The following is a 19,965-nucleotide window of genomic DNA, read 5'->3' as shown; positions in this document are numbered from 1 at the left end:
CCCTGGAATACAGGCCTCCTATACGCGTATCCACCGATATCGCTGATAGCCAAAACTCTCGTGAAACTGCAACAGGATAAAGGGTCTATGATACTCATAGCCCCATATTGGCCTCGTCAAGTATGGTTTCCCATGCTTCTCGACCTCTTGATCAGAGAACCAATTCGCCTGAGCACAGCCCACTCTCATAACTCAGAACCAAGGCATGTTATGCCATCCTAACCTTCAGACCGTATCCCTCACAGCCTGTATGTTGAAAGCTTGATCCTACAACTGCTCAACTGATGTCTCTCAAGTGCTTGTAGCTTCATGAAAGCCTTCCACACGAAGATCCTATCATTCTAAGTGGAATAGATTTACCATGTAGTGCACGCAAAAAGGTATTGACCCCTTTTCCTGCCCCACTCCATCTCTATTAGACTATCTCTGGCTCCTTTCAGACTCTGGTCTCCAGATTTCTTTGGTGAGGGTACACCTGAGTGCCATCTCAGCATACCACAAGGGAGTTGGGGATGCCCCGGTAACAGTTCAACCCCTTGTGACTAGATTATGAGGAGCCTATTACAACTTAAGCACCCTCTATGGCCACCAGTCACGGAATGGGACCTGAATGTAGTACTTACCATGGCTCATGCGTTCCCCGATTGAGCCTTTGCAGTCCTGTGATGTTACATTTCTTACATGGAAAGTTCTCTTCCTAGTAGCCATTACATCCGCTCGAAGGGTTAGTGAGTTACAAGCACTTGTCACATACTCACCCTATACAAGGTTCCTACATGACCGAGTGGTCCTCCGTACTCACCCTAAATTCCTTCCCAATGTAGTAACAGACTTTCACTTGAATCAGTCTATAGTTTTACCCACCTTTTTCCCAAGGCCTCACTTTCACCAGGGTGAGAGGGTTTTACACACCTTGGACTGTAAACGTGCACTCGCATTTTACCTAGACTGCTCTGTAGTCCATAGGAAATCCACCCAACTCTTTGTTTCTTTCGATAAAAACAAACCGGGAGGTGCAGTGGACAAACAAACCCTCTCCAATTGGCTAGCAGACTGTATTGAATTCTGCTATGAGAAAGCAGGCCTTCCTCTCCAGGGACGAGTGAAGGCACATTCAGTGAGAGTCATGGCAACCTCAGTAGCACACTATCATTCAGTACTGATTGCCGAGATCTGTAAAGCTGCAACATGGAGCACTCTTCACACATTTGCAGCACATTACTGCCTGGACAAGGAAGGACGTCAAGACTCTGCTTTTGCCAAATCCGTCTTGAAGAACTTATTTCCATTATAATCCCAACTCCTTCCACATCCAATCACCTGTGATTTTCAGGCTGCCTCATTTTTATCAACAGTACGCCAGGTATGCCTGTTGCACAAGTTGTATGCTGTTGGTCCAAACAAATATGAGTCAGCCTGTAGCTTGCTAATCACCCACATGTGAGGACTACCATCCTGCTTGTCCTGGGAGAAAGCAGAATTGCTTACCTGTAACAGGTGTTTTCCCAGGGCAGCAGGATGTAGTCCTCATGAAACCCACCCGCCTGCCCGTGGAGTTGGGTCCGAAACGTTTTATTTTATTTTTTCGCGCGCACATTTTGCTACAAACTAGACTGAAGGGAGACCCCTGTGGCTACAGGCATTATGGCATCTGGACATGCTCAGTGTGCCAGTCAAAAGTTCTAGAAACTTTGACAGAAAAGTTTTCCGTGATAGGGCTCCGTCCAGTGACATCACCCACATGTGAGGACTACACCCTGCTGTCCTGGGAGAACACCTGTTACAGGTAAGCAACTCTGCTTTATGGTTGCTCTATTCTGTATTTAGTAAGGGTCTGTTTATGTTCTGTGTGTGTGACTGAGGTGAGGCGTTCTCAGAATAGGAAGTGTATTAGTGTTTTTAGACTTTCGGACGGTCAAGTACACACCCAACATACATCACAATAGGCCTAATAGCATATGGGTTCCAAGTGTCTTTGTTGCAGGGATTTCTAGTTGGCTTCACAGCAGTGTATGTAAATATAATGTAAGTGATATTTTTACTGCAGAATACTGTACTTTGATATTTTTCAGTAAAATATGAATGCATAACTCTTATCTGTGTGTGTGTAATGGGGCGGGGGCATTGTGCAAGGCTATAAGGTTCGCCTAGGGCACCTAATACCTTGCATCAGCCATTGGGGGGGGTGTCAGTTTTTAAAGTTTGCATCACTGAAGGTAGCTGGGTGTGGGTTTTTTTTGTTTTTTGTTTTTTTTAATAGTCCCGGGACAGAGAATAAATGAACGGGGGGGGGTAGGCAGCACGGTAATTGCTAGCACAGGCCCTGAGTGGGTGGAAGGATTGTAGTGTTTGCCTTGCTAGTCTGGATCACACATGCACACTAAGAAAATGACACCTGACTATGGATTACGTGAAAATATGAAAAGCTATATTTTCTGTATAATATATGCACGAATAGTTGCTTATAAGAACGTCTGTGACAAGAACAAACAAGTTATAAAAGCACAAATGAGCAGGGTAAATAATCTTCCCTGGCTAACCAGGGATAATTATATTCAAATAGCATAGCAGGAAGCGGTCATTTTCCTGGATAAGTGTCTCTGGATCTTTCCAGATGATGACTTACTAAGCTGGATCTCGTTTTGGAGACTGGCCTGCGCCGGAGTTTGAATCTTTGCTGAGATGGTTTGCTGAAGTGATCTGGTACAACTCTCTGCAGGAATCTACCCATTCTGCTGTGGGTTTGGATCTTAGATCTTTGGGTGGCACATGTGCTGTACAGTTATCTTTGTCTTCCAGCTCTTGAAGTATTGCTAAACTAACTGATAAAATAAAATTACTTCATGTTCAGCTCTACTTTGAAAGGGTGGATTTCTTATATTTTGTCCATATTCATGTTTCACCATTTTGTACATCATTCTCTCTCACGTGAGACTACTACCTCTGCACATTCTCTAAACCTTACACATTTCGTTGGACACCTCGAGTAATGAAGTCAGCATCAGTAGCATTAATATGTAAATAAAATCATTTAATAATTCGGATAGCAAGCAAATACTACTGTAAAATGGATAGGAATGTGAGTACCCCAAAAGTGATTTCTTCATAGGACCTATAAAATTATATTCTGTGACTATAAACTAAATCTGGGCAGATGCCAAGTGTTTTCCAGTCCTCAGCTCCAGAAGAGCTGCTAGAATTACTCTTCAAGGAAAAGATTTTAACTTCCTAAATGCCAACTGGTTTGCTTTCACATCTAAGTGATGGTCTTATTCTCTAACTTGGTCTTGTCTCAGTCTTGAATTTTGTATCTCTCTACCTGGGTATCCTTGAAGTATTCCAGGCGTTTTTTTTGTTTTTTTTTTTATCAGACTAGGAAAAGGGAGGGGGTTGTAAAGAGAGGGCTTCCTAACATAAGTTTTACATGCAACTGCAGCTTTTAACTGTGAATCAACATAACTGTATTTCTCTCTCATATGGAGCTAAATAAATCTTGTGTACTCAATCAAAATGACTTCCACAAAACTATCCATTACCACTAATATATAGCAAGGCAGGCTGGAACCAAAGCAGGAGCAAACATGCACTGCGACCGAGCAGCGAGACCTGTTGCTGGGACAGTCCTATAGAGCGCAGTTGGGCCTTTTATATCCAGCTACATGATGGTCATCGCTGTGCGCCAGCAGCCCAGTTTCCTACTGTGGGGTCTTCATAAGGCGCCCCGTGTGCCTAAGGGAGCCTGGGGAACAACATTACTGATAGCAACATGGAGGCGTTCCTGCCTCTTCAGAGGGATTTTCTAATTCTTTTTCACTCAATGCACAATTAAGCTCTGGAATTTGTTGCCAGAGGATGTGGTTAGGGCAGTTAGTGTAGCTGGGTTCAAAAAAGGTTTGGGTAAGTTCTTGGAGGAGAAGTCCATTAACTGCTATTAATCAAGTTTACTGCTATTAATTGCCTCAGTAGCATGGGATCTTCTTGGTGTTTGGGTAATTGCCAGGTTCTTGTGGCCTGGTTTGGCCTCTGTTGGAAACAGGATGCTGGGCTTTATGGACCCTTGGTCTGACCCTGCATGTCAAGTTCTTATGTTCTTAATTAATACCGACAGTTCATCCATGGATGCTCCTCATTGGCAGTTCTACTCACGGTCTTAACCCAAAAAGGAGCAGATGTATGCAATTGGACCCCAGAGGCGGTTCAAGCCTTTCAACAATTAAAGAAAGAATTCATCAAGGATCCCTGTTTGCAACATCCAGATCCTACCAGACCATTCATTGTCAAAGTAGATGCTTCCTCTGTAGGAGTCGGAGCAATTATTTTAGTTGCAGCTGGGAAATTAATTACCTGTGCCTATTTCTCAAAAAAGGTTTCTTCTACTGAAAAAAAATTATTCCACAGGTGAGCAGGAATTTCTTGCCATTAAGTTAGCATTAGAAGAAAGGTGTCATCTACTGGAGGGAGCCAAACATACCATCATGATCCACACCGACCATAAGAATTTGGCATATCTTTCTCATACCCAACAACTAAATCCCCGACAAGCTCGATGGGCTCTGTTTTTCAGTCATTTTGACTTTAACTTGTGCTTTTGCCCAGCAGAAAAGAATCAATGGGCAAGATGCTCTATCCTGATGGAAACCCCTGACTAACCTCATTACATTATAGAACCAGCTTGAATCATGATCGCCTCTACTTTCACGGTTCCGGTGAGGAGGACAGTCTCTAAACGTTTGTGAGAACGAGTCCTCCAATGGGCCCATGATTCTTGTCTTGCAGAACATCCAGGACTTAACAAACCAATGAACGTCTCTCCCGACACTATTGGTGGCTGCAGTGAAATCCTGTCCTACGTGTGCAGTCCACAAAAGTCCCTGAACTCGACCCTGGCGTTTAATTCATCCGCTACCAGTCCCTGAGAAATCTTGGACCCATATCGCCACTGACTTCATCACAGATCTGCCCTCTTCTGAAGGAAACAATACGATTTGGGTAACGATTGATTGTTTTTCAAGGATGGCCCACTTTGTTGCCCTCCCTGGACTACCATCTACATCAGAGTTGGCGTAATTGTTTGCTCAGCATGTTTTTCGACTACATGGACTTCCTCATCACATCTTATCTAATAGAGGAGTTCAATTTTCTGCACATTATTGTAAGGGCCTTTGTAAAAAAAAAAAAAAATTCAGAATTACACTCTTTTTCCTCAGCTTATCATACTCAATCTAATGGACTAGCAGAGCAAACTAATCAATCACTTAAAACCTTTCTACGATGTTATGTGAACTAGCATCAGGACAATTAGTCCTCCTTACTTTTATGAGTTGAGATGTGTCATCATGTTAATCAGGCCACAGGAACATCACCCTATTATCTGGTTTTCAAACGACATCCTCAAGTACCCACTGCCTGTTGCTACAACATCAACATGCCCGGCTGTCAATCTCACTACCCAAGAATCACTCTAATTATGGCAGAATACTCGTCAGCTTCTGGAGTGGGCCACAACTTGCACTAAAAAAAACAGGCGGACAGGAAGTGACAACTACCACCACAGTTCCATCCAGGAGAATTGGTCTGGTTAAGTACCTACAATCTTCGATTATAAATGCCCTCATTAAAAATCGCTCCTCGATTTTTGGGACTGTTTCCAGTTGAGAGACAAATAGGAAATTTCATGCCATTTCATCGTGAACTCTTCAAATTCACGATGTGTTTTATATATCTCTTCTTATGCCTGCAATTCTGTCTTGGCCAACTAGGAAGCCAAAACAAACTTCACTTACAATAGTTGATGACACATAGTATGAAGTAGACAAGATCTTGGATGTTAGGAAAGGAAAAAAAGAACTACAATATCTGATCTCCTGGAAAGGTTATGGCCCAGAGGAAAACTCTTGGGAGCCCACCAGTAATATTCAAGCTCCTCAACTTGTTCATGAATTCCATCAATGCTTTCCATTTAAGTCAGGCCTAGGAGGCAGGGGAAGGGACATTGCGGGGGAGGTACTGTTACGAAACAACCCGATCCTGCCTGTCCACAGCGTTTCTTTGGCATGGTGATGGCCGTCGGCGGCAGCAGCAACTCCCTCTGAGAGGAGTGCGACGTGAGGTGCACTCTGTTCTATTTATTTATTTATTTATTTATTTATTTTTTAAATTTAACTTTTTTTTATATACTGACATTAGTTGGGAACATCACATTGGTTTACATTAAACATGAATGCAGCCGAGAAGGCTTTACAGGGAAATGAGAACTGTAGAACAGAGTAGAACAAGGATTTTTAACAATGGTTCGGCATGGTGTTTGCAAACAAGGGAAAAAATTAACTATATACAGGGTAAAAAAGGTTTAGTATATACAATGTAAGAAAATTTGCAGGGTAAATAGGGTTTTGGTCTATACAATGTACGTTTTTAGTCTCTACAATGTAAGTGGAATCCGGATATTTTCATAATGAAGTGTGGAGGGGTGGGGAGATGAGAGGGGGTCAGGGAGAAGGCGGGAGGTTTGAGCAGGAAGGATTAAGAATTTACAGTAAAAAGAGGTTTTAGTAAATGCAGTGGAAATGGAAACACGGGCGTTTAAATAAAAAGCGATGGGGGTGGGGAGAAAAGAGTAAGGTCAGGGAGATGGAGATGGAGGGACGGGATTGATGGGAAAGCGAGTTTAGAAGGGGAATCCTGTAATGGATGGGATTTAAGAGGGGGAGAAGGGAGGGTGTGAAGGTGGAGAAAAATGTAGAGGAGGGAGGAGAATGGAGGGGGAGGGGAGGTAGAGGGGTGACAAAAGAGATGCCTTGCGAGGAGGTGGTTAGGGAGGAAGAAGACTTGCGAGGAAGGTTAAAGACATGTTCAGGTGTATGCCTGTTTAAATAGCCAGGTCTTTAGGTTCTGTTTAAATTTTTTTGGACAGAGTTCTTGGCGTAGTTCTATAGGCATGGAATTCCATATAGCGGGCCCTGCAATGGAAAGTGCACGATTTTTGGAGGTGGAGAAGTTAGAGAGTTTGGGTGATGGAGTGCATAATGTTGCTAGGTACTTATTTCTGGTTGGTCTTGTGGTGGTGCAAAATAGTAGGAAGTCATTGAACCATTGCATATTAGGATTATGCAGTGCTTTATGAATGATGGTGAGCGTCTGGTATATTATTCGAGATGAGATAGAGAGCCAGTGAAGTTCCTTGAGAACAGGGGAGATATGTTCCTTTCTGCATGTGTTAGTGAGGATGTGGACAGCAGCATTTTGCAGCATTTGGAGTGGATGGATAGCATTTTTAGGTAGGCCTAGTAGGAGGGAGTTGCAGTAATCTATCTTAGAGAATAGGATGGTTTGAAGAACAGTATGGAAATCGTTGAGGTGCAGAAGAGGTTTTAATTTCTTTAGGGTGTGAAGTTTGAAGAATTTGGTGGTCTAGTGTAATGCCTAGGGTCACGTACTTGTTGTGGGAAAGAGATTGTGGGTGGGGGAGTATCGAGTGTGGGGAGATTCAAAGGGTTGTTTTGTGTAGAGATGGTCATTAGTTCAGTTTTTGTTGTGTTGATAGCTAGATTTATATTGGTGAGTAGATTACTGATTGAGAGGAGGGTGGATTCCCATGTTTTAATGGCATTGGAAAGGGTGACAGGTATGAGTATTTGTACATCGTCTGCATATATAAAATGCAGCAGACCAAATTCAGAAAGGAGGTGACAGAAGGGGAGAAGGTATATATTGAATAGTGTGGATGACAATGAAGAGCCTTGTGGGATGCCTTGCGTCAGGAAGATTGGTTTGGATTCACAGTTTCCTATTTTGACTTTGTATTGTCTTTTGCTAAGGGATGATTTGAGGCGTTGTAGAAGAATGTTATGATTAATGGTGTCAAAGGCTGAGGATATATCCAGTAGGGCCAGAATGTATGAGTGGCCTTTATCAAGGCCTTTGATGAGGTGGTCAGTTAGGGAAAGGATGAGGGTTTCTGTGCTGTGATATTTACAGAATCCAAATTGGGATGGGGATAGAATATGATGTTTGTCCAGGTAAGTCAGTTAGTTGTCAATTAACTATTTTTTCTAGTATTTTTGCAATGAAGGGAAGGTTGGAAATGGCACGATAGTTGGAGAGATCTGTGGGGTCCAGTTTGGGTTTCTTTAATAAGTGTTTAACTATTGCTTGTTTAAGAGCATTTGGGACTGTGCAGAGTGTGATGGAACTGTTTATAATATCTGCAATGGGTTGAGCTATTGTATTAGGGATGGATAGGAGGGTTTTGCTGGGGATATTGTCTGCAGGGTATGAGGATGGTCTCATTTTCCTTAAGATAGCTTCAATTTCAGAAGCGGTGGTGATTTCAAAAGAGTTCAGTTCTGTGGAGTGGTTTTTTGGGAGGGTTCTGGTGGTTGCTGGGGTAGATGGAAAGCGTGTCAGTAGATTAGTGATTTTATCATGGAAGTATAGTGCGAGGTCTTTACATTTGGTTTTGGCTTGTTCATCAGGAATAGGGTTGGGTAGTGATTTAGTTAAGGCTTTGACGTATTCAAAAAGGGCTCAGGCATTGAATTGTAAATGGTGGATTCTGCGGGCATAGAAATCCCGTTGAGTTTTGTTTAATGTCTCATGGTAGCTATGGAGGGACGGTTTGTATATTGCGAGCTGTGAGGGTGATGCATCTTTACGCCGACTCCTTTCTTGTTTTCTAAGATTGTATTTCATGGTTTTTAGTTCTTGTGTGTACCATGGGGTTTTTTTTAATTGTGTGGGGATTTTATTTCTTTGGATTGCAGTGGGCAGATTTTGTTGGCAACAATGTTGGTGAGATGATTCCAGGATGAAAGGGCAGAGTTAGAATCAGTCATATCTAAATTGTCTAGAGCATTAGAAAGTGCTATGATTAGGTCATCTCTTTTGCATGCTTTTCTGAAGAAAATGGTGTTTTTTGTGTTTGTGGGGGTTGGGAGAGGTTTTATGGAACAGTTAGTTCTGATGAGGAAGTGGTCAGACCAGGGGATGGATGTGTATGGGGGGGGGGGGGGGTCTGCATGTATAAGGAGATTTGTAAAGAGTAGATAAAGGGTATGTCCTGTTCTATGTGTTGGGTTGTTAATAGTCTGCTTAAGGCCTAAAGCATTGAAAGTGGCCAGGAGGGCGTCACATGAGGCTGAGCGAAGAGTGGTGTCTACGTGGAGATTGAAATCTCCGAGGACGATGGCGGGGGAGTGTATGGTTATGTTCTTGGCAATAAATTCAATAAGAGGAGATGGGTTACTGTCTAGTAGCCCTGGTGGGGCGTATATTAGACAGATTTGGAGGTTATTTGGCCCCTCCTTCCTGCCATGCTGAACGTTCCTGCCGAAATTCTCTGCAGAAGAGGTCTAAAGCAGTCAGCATTTAAGTGGCAGTTTCATTTAGCTCTTCACCTCAGCAACAGGCTCGGTGAGAAGGAGTTTTGCTGCTTCTACTGGATTGTGCTGATTGTCCTGCTCCTTGTGTTACCACCCCCTCCCCCTGCTTCTTGGTCCTGCCTTGTGAGTTCTGTCCTTGGGCTTCCCTTCGCTGCATTGACTCATTGCTTGCTTCTTGACTTGTTCGTTGCCTGCCCTGACCATCTGCCTGCTTCTGGACTTGGATTGTTTGCTGCCTGCTCCTACACTGTCTGATTCTGGTCAGGACTGGTTGCCGCTTGTCTTGGTCACCTATTCAATTCTGGTCGTTGACCACTCGTCAATTGTCTTCGCTTAAATCACCATTCCAAGGTAAGACTATTAGTTTCTTCCATTGGATGCACAAAAATTGTTACAGTACCATGACTGGAGCAGGAAGTAGAAGTTGACCAGCACTGTAGGCCTGGAACTTGTCAGCAAGCAGGTCTCAAAGCTGAAATGAACTAAAAAGTGAATCTGGAACTGGAGTCAAAAAGTAGGTTACCAGGTTGGAGCAAGAATTAGAAGTGAACTGGAGCGCAAGCCTGTAACTGGAGTCACCAAGTAGATAATAGATTAGCCTGCAGCAGAGAAACTTGACAGTAAGGATTCTGCAAATAGGAGACTCAATAGCAAGCAGGTTGGTTAGCCTTTGGGCTGCTGCCAACAGATTCTTGCTTCACAGCAATCCCTTTAACTGAGCCCTAGCTAATGCCTAGAGGTATGGCCTTGAGGGCTCCCTGGCTTAGTCTTGATCTCTTTAGCCTTAGAATTCTCTAGGTTACTACCTGGTCTAATGACTATGACTCCTTTCCTGAATTCCAAGTCTGACCCCAGTCCAAGCCCCATTGGAGTCTTAGTCTGACAGAGCGTGATACAAGTGTAGTACAGGACATTTAGGAATTTGCAACATTGGTACTTGAAAGGTCTTTGTTATTTCTTGCTAAACTGAAAACAGTGTTAAATAGAGAACAATATGTAGCTTTGGGTTTTGTGGGAAAATAAAAAAATATTGTTTAAAATAGAATGGTTTCTGGATGACACTATTTCCTCAGTTTAAACTTTCTTTCAGATCATTTTATTACCATATATATTTTTCTTTATAAGGTTATAAGAGATTGGAAATCTTTTATTACATAGCATATTTTTCTAGTAGATTTAAATGTCTTTTTAGATTGATATAAGTAGCCAAATCTAAATTTTGATTTCTCTCATGGTAATTAGAATATTTTGGAGGCATCACTAATTAAACTAAATTGGGATTCAGTTGATTATTTGCTGAAGAATAATATTTCTATATTGATGTTTAAGAAGATCACGTCTCATTTCAAGCAAAAGGGATTTTAATGCTCATATTAAAAACAGCTTAAGTTATTTGGGGGGGGGGGGGTTGCTCATTTTTCTTCTTGTATGTGTTCCTTTGCCTCTTGGTTCTCTCAAAACTCAACTGATTTTTTTTTCCTTGAAATTTTGTGGGCTTTTAAATTATATTTTGAGGATGATTTTCAAAACCTTTCTCTTGACAAATTGGTCTATCAGAAAATTGCCCTCGCATAATTCAGCTAACTTTAGGTATAGGGTTCTATAGAGTATGTATGTTTAGCCAGGGCATGCTTTAGATGTGGTTGGAAAGCAGTGTGCGTAGACTGAATTTCAAATCCATGTGTGTGTGTGGTTTTTTCTCCAGCAAAAATCTGCCAACTGAAAAAACATATGTCCTTTGCACCTGTGGGCATTTCCAAAGGGAGTTTGTGCCTCAACCAACTGTCTGAAAATTGCCCCTTCCTCTGTACATTTAAGAAGAAAGCTGTAAACTTTGTGTTCTAAATATTTTGAAAACTAGAATAAAAATAGTGTGTGTGTGTTGTGCCAGAGGTGGACCCTCGGGCCGAGGTGGGGTTGACGCTATCGATAGGAGGGATCCTACGGGTCCCCACTGTCTGCAGGCAGAGTGAGCTGAAGGACGGATGCCGACTGGCGCTTTACCATACCAGCCCTTGTTCCCTGCAGGTTGAGCCTTTGGGTACCGGGGCCGGCTGGACTTAGGTGGGCCTCTGTATGTTGTCGTCGAAGGGACCGAAAGGTCAGCCCAGAGGCAGCAGCAGTGAGATGAAGAAATCTGTACTGGACAAGGCGGAGTCCTGGAGACCCGGGTGCTAATGGAAACAAAGTCAGACAGGAGGCGCCTGAGCAAGAACAGGGCCGAAGCCTGAATAGGCCACATCCAGGACATAGACTGAAGAGGCTTCGTAGTGCAAGCTGGAGTCATGGGCTGGCAGCAATCAGGAAGTAGTGGCAAGGCAAGGCTGAGGTCTAAACGAGGAGAGAATCAAAGGCGTAGTCAGGCAATGCAGAGGTCCGGGCTTGGAGAGAGTCAGTAGCGTAGTCAGGCAATACAGAGGTCCAGGCTTGGAGACAGTCAATGGGCGTGGTCAGGCAGTGTAGAAGTCCGGGCTTGGAGAGGGTCAACTGCGTGGTCAGGCAATCTGAGGAATGGTCAAGAATCAGAAACGAAGGAGAACAGGAACAGGACTTGTGAGGATCAGGAACACAGGAGAATCACCAGGAGGCAACGAGTACACGACCAGCGTGGAGACCTGTTGCAAAGGCGATCATAGGGAGCCGAGCCCGGGCTTAAGTACCGGAGCTCAGGTGACATAATCATCCGGGGCCGCGGCCAAGCTCCCACCGCGGCCATTCATAAGAATCAGTGATGCGGGAGGGGCGTGGAGCAGGACGGCGGTGTCTCTCCACAGGCCACGTGGAGAGGCCCAACGTGGAACACAGGAATCCATGGCTGTAACTGAGGCACCGGGGGCGGCCCGAGGATGGAGCCGGCGGCCCACCATTGCCAGGGATGAGGAACCTGGCACTGGATTCATCTGAGAAAGGCGAGGGGGCCGGGCTGCGAGTCTGCTGTGGACGGCACACTTAACAGTGTGTAAAAAAAGTTTTTAAAAAACTTGTTCCAAATATTTGAATAATTTTTTAAACTCAAGTAAGCTTTATTTACAAGCTTAATTAAGTTAACTAGGAATTTTGTAATCAGTTACTTGCCTTTCCAAACCTTTGCTCAAGGCAAGTTACAGTTCAGATTCAGTGGATAGGTCTCTGCCCCAGAGAAAGTTTACTGTCTTAGTTGGTACCTATGGTAGTGGAGGGAAAAGTGCTTTGCCCAAGGTGATCAAGGAGCATCCGTAGGAGAAGCGGGATTAGAGCCCTGGCTTCCCTTCTTCAAGGCTTGCTGCTCTAATCAGTAATTATCTATAATTTATAATTATTTGTTGCCATTCCACATGGGGCCCAAGATGAGTAAATGAATGGCGTGAAACTGTTCTGCCTTGTGGATGGATGATGCAGAAGCATCCTTGATTCATCATGTACATTAGAAAAACCTTGAGCCTTTATTAGTGGAGTCTAAAAATGACTTTTTTATTACATCATAGATCACAGTCAAATTGTTTCACAGCTAATATCAACCACATACCCAAATTACATCATTCTTACTCTTTCCCTTATCACTTCATGACTAATTAAAACTGGGGGTGTCAGAAGGTGCGTAATGCCTGGTGGAGGTTAGGTTCTGATAAGTGTACAATTTATGCATGAGATGATGATGCAATTAGCAAAATTGGTTATATAGGTAAGGGTGAAGTGGAGGTGAAAAATATCTGATCTTTTTACCTGATAGTGTAGAAATATTTTTTGTGACTTATAAAGTGCCATCTCCTTGGATGGTGCACTTTCCAGCAGCAGATGTACTGCTAGCTATAAGAAATTATGACTGTAACTTTCAAGCTGGCACGCAGGTGCTCTTGAGCGCTGTGGGTTAGCCATTTTTAAATTTGCATGCATGTTTTATAATTTATTTTATTTATTTATTTATTAGCTTTTATATATCAACATTCGTGGGTACATCATATCAGTTTACAATATAACTGAAAGGAGGAAATTACAAAAAACTAGGGTGAGGGGAAGAGGGAGCAGATAGGAAGAGAGAAGGGGTGAGAGAAGAGAGGGAAAAAACAGGAAGAGGAGAAAAGGAACAGTTCCTGATGAAAAACAACTGAGGAAACATAATAAATAGCATTGCAAATTATGTACTCAATAAGGGACAGTGTGTAAAAACTTATCCACTGTGGGTAACCTTATATAACTTATACACTCCAAAAAGTATTATATATAATAATAACAAAAAGTATTATAAAATAGCCTGTCTGCACGCGTGCGCCCAATTTTAAGTGGGCGAGCATGGGTACACAAATCTTGCTTTTACCACGTAAGTTGAGGTATTTTAAAAGGGGCACGTGCCCATGCCATTGCCAGTTTCACCAGTTTATCCACCAGTTTGCCCAGTTAACAGCTAGGTCTTGCAAACCCCCCTAGTTTAATAGTCTTCACTCTCCCAGTTACCCCAGACCCTTAAATGGCTTTTTTTTTTTAACCTACACCTCCTCCATAGCAGAAGTAAACTTATGTGCCACTGGACCTGGTCTCATGCTCAGGCTCATTATTTACGTGCATATCTCTTGGCCACGCCCAGATCACACCCAGCTCCACCCCTTTTTGAAAACTTTTGAGATGTGCTCGCAGCAGGAAATGCGTGTGTATTATCTGGATGGCTTTTAAAATTCACCTTTAAATGTTTTTCAGTGGTATTCAAGGATTTCCTGCAGAAATCTTTATTATTTTAAGTTAGCATTGTGTAAACTGAATATAGTTTTCCTAGCATGTACACAGATGGACTTGGGACCATTGGGTTATGCTTCCATGCCAGCAGATGGAGACGGAGCAAGCTGACTTGACAAGTATGTATACTCCTGCAATGACCCCAACCTGCCATTGTTCTCCATCTCCAGCAGATGGTGGGCATGCAACTCGCTATGGGAATTGCTTCCGATTTGGAAGGAGAATTTTAGAAAAGAAAAAAAAAAGCCCCGCTCTCCTGATGTTCCCTCCCCCACTTGAGAATTCCTGAGGTGATTTCCGTGGTCCCTCAGAGGTGTGCCTTGGTCCGGTAGCTGTTTTTTGCCAGCTTGGACTTAGCTGATTGTACAGCTTAAAGGCAGCGGGTGCAGGAAGCCGAGCATGCAGTGACTGCAGGTGCCCTCTTCCCCTGTAGCTGGAAACCACCTCTGTCCTCAGCCAGGTAAGTTTAAAAGAACGTTCAGGCAGAGAGAGTGCCGAGGGGTTTGAAGGACTTATTCCGGTTTCCGTACTCTGCGCGCCGTCCTGACATTCCTTCCTGCTCCCGTAGGGGTTAGAGGAACTGGGCAGCCTGGGTGGGCTGGGCCCCGCAGTTAGGCTTTTCCCCACGCGCTACATGGTAGGCCGTGGCAGCGTGTTTGCACGCTTCTGTGTGTGCTCAAGTGCCCTCTATCGGAACATTGGTGTGCACAGTACATCCAACTCTGAGTACATGTTGTGCACTCTGTTTTGGACACATTTTTTGTGTGCACATTTTTAAGTGTATCGGTAGTGCACCCAGATTTTGGCATACAGCTTGTGTGTGTGCCTTTTTCACGGTGCTTAAGCTTGGGGAGTACTTAATTTTTATGTGCATAAAATTTGTGCACTTGAAACTTTCAGCTCAAGCCAGCTGGACGCACATTCTCTGTTGGTTATGCACTAATGGTGCCAGTGAACAAGAAACTAAGCACTTTTCTTTCTGTGTTGTCTGTCATATTTGGGCATTTCAGCCTGGAGAGATTCTAATGTGTCAGCGCTGCTTAGAGGCTCAGGGTGAATTGTCTTCCTCTGATTTTGCTAAGCCTGGGTCCTCCCAGCCTGATGATAGTCTGGCTAATGCCTTGTCTAGAGGAATGCCAGATCTTGGAACTTCCTTGACTTGTTCCTCCGCAGGAGATGGCAGCTCAGTGGGCCCCACTCCAGTACCTTCTCTTTTTGGCCTGGATCCTTTTGCCTTTTCATGGGTAGATCCGCAACCGGCAGCCCCTCCCTCTTCCAGTCCTATGTTTAAGATCCGAAGCACGCTTTGGTTAGCTGTGGGTATTCCATATGGGAACCCGGATGGCACTGATGATGCAGATCCTGAATCCCCGTAGGATGGGGAAAATTCCTTCAGGACTGGAACCGTATTGGACCATGCTGAGGTTCTTTCATAGAGATGAGCTGCCGGCCCTAATTTCCCAGACCATGAAGATGCTTGGGTGTATCTGGAACAGATTCTGTGACTCAGCCAAAGAAGTATCCTATCTTGGTTTCCTTGCATAAAGCCTCTTTTTTGTTTTGGTTTTTTTCCCTGCTATGGAAGCCATTCAAGAAGTGATTGATCTTGAATGGAACGCTCCTGAGTTAAATTTCAAAGGAGGTCAGGCTTTGAAGACCTGTACCCCCTGGATCCAGCGGTGAGGGAGTGTTTGCACCTTCAGAAAGTTAGATGTGCTTGTCTGTGCTGTGTCTCTAAGTGGATGACTATCCCCATGGAGGGAGGAACAACCTTGGAGGATTGAGGCCATCCTTAAGCAAGCCTTTGAAGCAGTGACACTGACTTTACAGCTAGCTTCTTGTTGTGCTCTAGTGGCATGGCTCTTGTCTGCTTCTCTCACAGGAAGTTGATGATTCTGAAGTGAATTCCAGAGCATTTATGCAACCCTCCGCCGCCTTTTTAGCTAATGCGGGCTGCAATTTGGTCCATATCTCAGCTGGAGGAGTGACTTCCATGCTAGTAGCCAGATATCAGCTATGGTTGTGAAATTGGTCAGCCAATGCAACATCCAAAGCTAATCTTACAAGGGTGCCTCCATGGCTTGCTCTTGTTTGGGAGTGAGTTGGAAAAACTGGCCAGTAAGTGGGTTCCTTAATTGCCAGAGGATATGAAGCAGTTGCAGCGCCCCTTTGGTATGAGGGGTCAACTCCAGGGTTCCAAGCGGTTTTGTCCCTATAGAGGGTCGACCTTTCAAAGGACTCGGCCTTTCGGTAGGTCTCAATCCTTTTGTCCCAGACAGCCCGAGAGAGAAGCGGGCTTGGGTAGCAGACCCACCCAAGCTTCCCAATGAAGGTTTACTGACCCACCTTCAGAAACAAGAGAAAGGGGAACGCCTCTCTCTCTTTTATCAGAAATGGGTCGAGATTACATTGGATCAATGGGTCCTGGAGATGATACAAGATGGATATTTGATGGAATTTCACAATGTTCCTAGGAATGTGTTAATGGTGTCTTCGTGCCACTCCCCACAGAAGAAGCAGGCAGTGTAATCTGCGCTATTAAGGCTCCTCCATCTAAAGGCTGTGGTCCCAGTATCTCAGTCTCAGGAAAGTACGGAGTGATATTCCAAGAAGTGAGGGCTCCTTTCGTCCCATCCTGGATCTCAAGGGAGTCAACTATCATTTGCGGGTAATTCATTTTCACATGGAAACATTGTGTTCGGTGATACTGGCTCTGCAGGTGGGGGAATTTCTGACATCCCTGGATCTATCTGAGGCCTACCTTCACATTCCCCTCTCTTTGGTGCACCAGCGGTTTCTGCATTTTGCAGTGTTGGGGCGCCATTATCAATTTCGGGTACTGCCCTTTGGTCTAGCTCTGCTCCCATAACCTTTTCCAAGTTTATGGTGGTAATAGCGGCAGAGCTGAGAAAAGATGGAATCCTGGTACACCCGTATTTGGACTGGCTGATTCGTGCCAAGTATCAGGAAGAGAGCGTCCTGGTGTGGCCCCCAAGGTGATCTCCTTGTTGCAGGAGCTCGGTTGGGTGGTAAACCTGGCCAAGAGCAGTCTTGAGCCTTCTCAGTCGTTGGAGTATCTGGGCATTCGTTCGACACAAGGCAGGACAAGGTTTTTCTGCCAGAAGTTCGGATTCATAAATTGATGTCACAGATGCGTTAGTTGGTGAGCACTATACGCCTGACAGTGTGGGACTATATCTGCAGGTGCTCGGTTTGATGGATGAGGGCGCATATGTGTCCTCTTCAGCGCTCACTGCTGTCTCATTGAAACCCACAGTCTTATGACTATTCGGTTCAGCTCCTCTTGCCAATGGAAATCTGCTCTCACCTCCAGTGGTGGTTGCAGGAGGCACATCTGAGAGAGGGTGTTTCCTTGACTTCCACAAACTGGTTGACTCTCACAACAGATGTGTGAGTCTCCATGGTTGGGGAGCTCACTGTCAGGAACTGATGGCCCAAGGACATTGGAATGCAGGAGTCCCTCTGGAGCGACCATCGCCTGGAAGCCCGGATGGTCCGGTTGGCAAGCTTGCAGTTCAGCCACAAACTGCAGGGTCAGGCAGTCCAAATGGAGAATGGGTGTTGTCTGACGAGGCGTTTCAGCTGATAGCGGATCGCTGGGGCCTTCCATTCTTAGACCTGTTGGCGACTTCTCGCAATGCGAAGGTTCCTCAATTCTTCAGTCACTGGAGAGATCCATGGTCCCTGAGCATAGATGCTCTTGTACAGGTCTGGCTCCCAGACAAGTTGCTTTATGCCTTTTATCCGTGGTCCTTGTTGGACAGGGTAGTTCGCAGGATCAAAGGCCACAGGGGCTGGGACTCCTGGTGGTACCGGATTGGCCCAGACAACTGTGGTATGCAGATCTGCGAAGACTCCTGGTGGAGTCCCTCCTTTGTCTTCTGCCGCACAAGAATCTGTTGCTGCAGGGATCTATCAAGATCCGACTCTGTTTTGTCTTATAGTTCGGTCCTTGAGAGGGCTCGCTTGTTGAAGCATGGATATTCTTCTGCCGTGATTGCTACCTTGCTCCGCATTTGGAAGTTCTCCACTTCCTTGGCCTATGTATGGGTTTGGAGAGTGTTTGAGGCCTGGTGTGAGGATCGAGGTATTCTTCCTCGTTTGGTTAAGGTCCCCCACTCATTCTGGAATTTTTACAGGATGGTTTAAATAAAGGATTGCCCTTAATTCCTTGAAGGTACAGGTTGGAGCTCTTGCCTGTTTCAGAAGCCCGGTGAATGGTGACTTATTGTCTTCTCATCCTAATGTGGCCCGTTTTCTGAAAGGAGTGAAGCATCTTCAGCCTCCCTTGATGTAACGGTTCCAATGTGGAGTATTAACCTGGTGTTGGATTTCTTGGTGAGCCCTACATTTCAGCCACTGCGTAGCCTTTCCTTGCAGTAGTTGACCTTTAAGATGGTGTTCCTGGTGGCAATATGTAATGCGGGTCAAATTTCCAAACTGCAGGCCTTGTCTTGCAAGGAACCATTCCTTCGGGTGACTTTGGGAGCGATACAACTGCATACTATTTCCTCCTTCTTGCCTAAGGTGGTTTCTGATTTTCACTTAAATCGATCCATTTCTTTGCTGTCCTTGGAATAAGGATAGGGACGCAGGGGAATATCACCTCTTGCATCCCTTAGATGTCAGGAGACATGTCATATGGTATCTGGAGGTCTCTAAACCTTTCTGTAAGATAGATCGCCTGTTTGTCCTTCATGGTGGGAGGAAGCACAGCTTTGCGGGCTACTGTGGCTCGCTGGATTAAGGAAGTAGTCTCGGCCGCATATGTGGATGCTGAAAAGCCGTTGCCTACTCAGGTTAAGGCTCATTCCACTAGGGCTCAAGCAGTGTCATGGGTGGAGGTTAGATTGCTGTCTCCCGTTGACATTTGCTGATCTGCAACGTGGTTTCCCTACACACTTTTTCCGGGTTCTATCGTCTAAATGTGCAGGCCCAGTAGGACACAGCCTTTGCATGTGCAGTGTTGACTGGACTGCGGGCAGCCTCCTGCTCTACTCTGGAGTATCTTTGGTTCTTCCCACTGGTCCTGAGTCCATCTGTCTACACACTAGGAAACTGAGAAATTACTACTTAGCTGATAATTTTGTTTTCCTTACCGTAGACTAATAGACTCAGCTTCCTGACCTCGGCTGCTGAATGATTGTGTCAGTGGTCCTCCTGTGGGGCTCCGAATTGCAGGGGATTATTGGTAAGTGTTCATCCAGTTCATCCAGTTATGGTTGACTTTTTAATCAAGATGTTTTTGCTAGTCTGTCCACAGTTGCTTTTGAAGAGAATACTGGCATGCTAGGGGTCACTGCAGGAGTATATATACTGTGATGTCAGCTTGCTCTGTCTCCATCTGCTGGTAGGGGAGCATAAAACCCACTGGTCCTGAGTCCATCTGTCTACACTAAGGAAAATGAAATTATCATGTAAGTTGTAATTTCTCCAATCTATGCTCAGATGGGGACTGGCCACAAAAATAATCTTGACTCCCTTGTTTTTATCAACAGACTGTCTCCAGGGTCAGAGATCTATGTCACAGTTTCATCAGTTGCCTTGGGAAGGTCCCAGCAGTGTCGCAACTCTCCCAGCAGCCTCTCATCCTCTAGTGACACTGGCTCTGGTGGAGGTACTCACAGACGGCAAAAATCCATGCCAGAAGGGTAGGCACCACTTTTCAAACTTTGTTGCCATTTGGTTTCCGTTTATCTTTCTTTTTCATGTGGTGGTGGTGGTGGTGGTAGCTAACAGCTTAGGGGAAAACTAAAAGCTGAAAGAGACAATGCCCTATCGTAGGTGTCATTGTTTTCACTTCAGTGTAGTACTTTATATGATGATCTCCACATCTGTAAAAGTAAACATTGCTTTC

General features: G+C 44.7%; 1 protein-coding gene across 6 annotated transcripts in view; it reads left to right on the top strand.

The window, feature by feature from the left end:
• SIPA1L1 (signal induced proliferation associated 1 like 1) overlaps nucleotides 1-19,965 on the top strand; it is a 745,249-nt gene that overhangs the window by 586,647 nt on the left and 138,637 nt on the right. For 5 of the 6 annotated variants that reach the window (XM_029598739.1, XM_029598740.1, XM_029598744.1 and 2 more), the window contains one exon: nucleotides 19,607-19,759. The exons of the other annotated variant lie outside the window; for it this stretch is intronic. In XM_029598739.1, coding sequence (XP_029454599.1) covers nucleotides 19,607-19,759 — 153 coding nt within the window. The remainder of the gene's footprint in view (nucleotides 1-19,606; nucleotides 19,760-19,965) is intronic. 6 annotated transcript variants of the gene reach the window in all.

The sequence above is a fragment of the Rhinatrema bivittatum genome, chromosome 4 (assembly GCF_901001135.1).
Source record: "Rhinatrema bivittatum chromosome 4, aRhiBiv1.1, whole genome shotgun sequence".
NCBI classification, from domain to species: Eukaryota; Metazoa; Chordata; class Amphibia; order Gymnophiona; family Rhinatrematidae; genus Rhinatrema; species Rhinatrema bivittatum.
The sequence above is the reverse complement of the archived record's forward strand: the minus strand, read 5'-3'. Positions and strand labels throughout refer to the sequence as shown.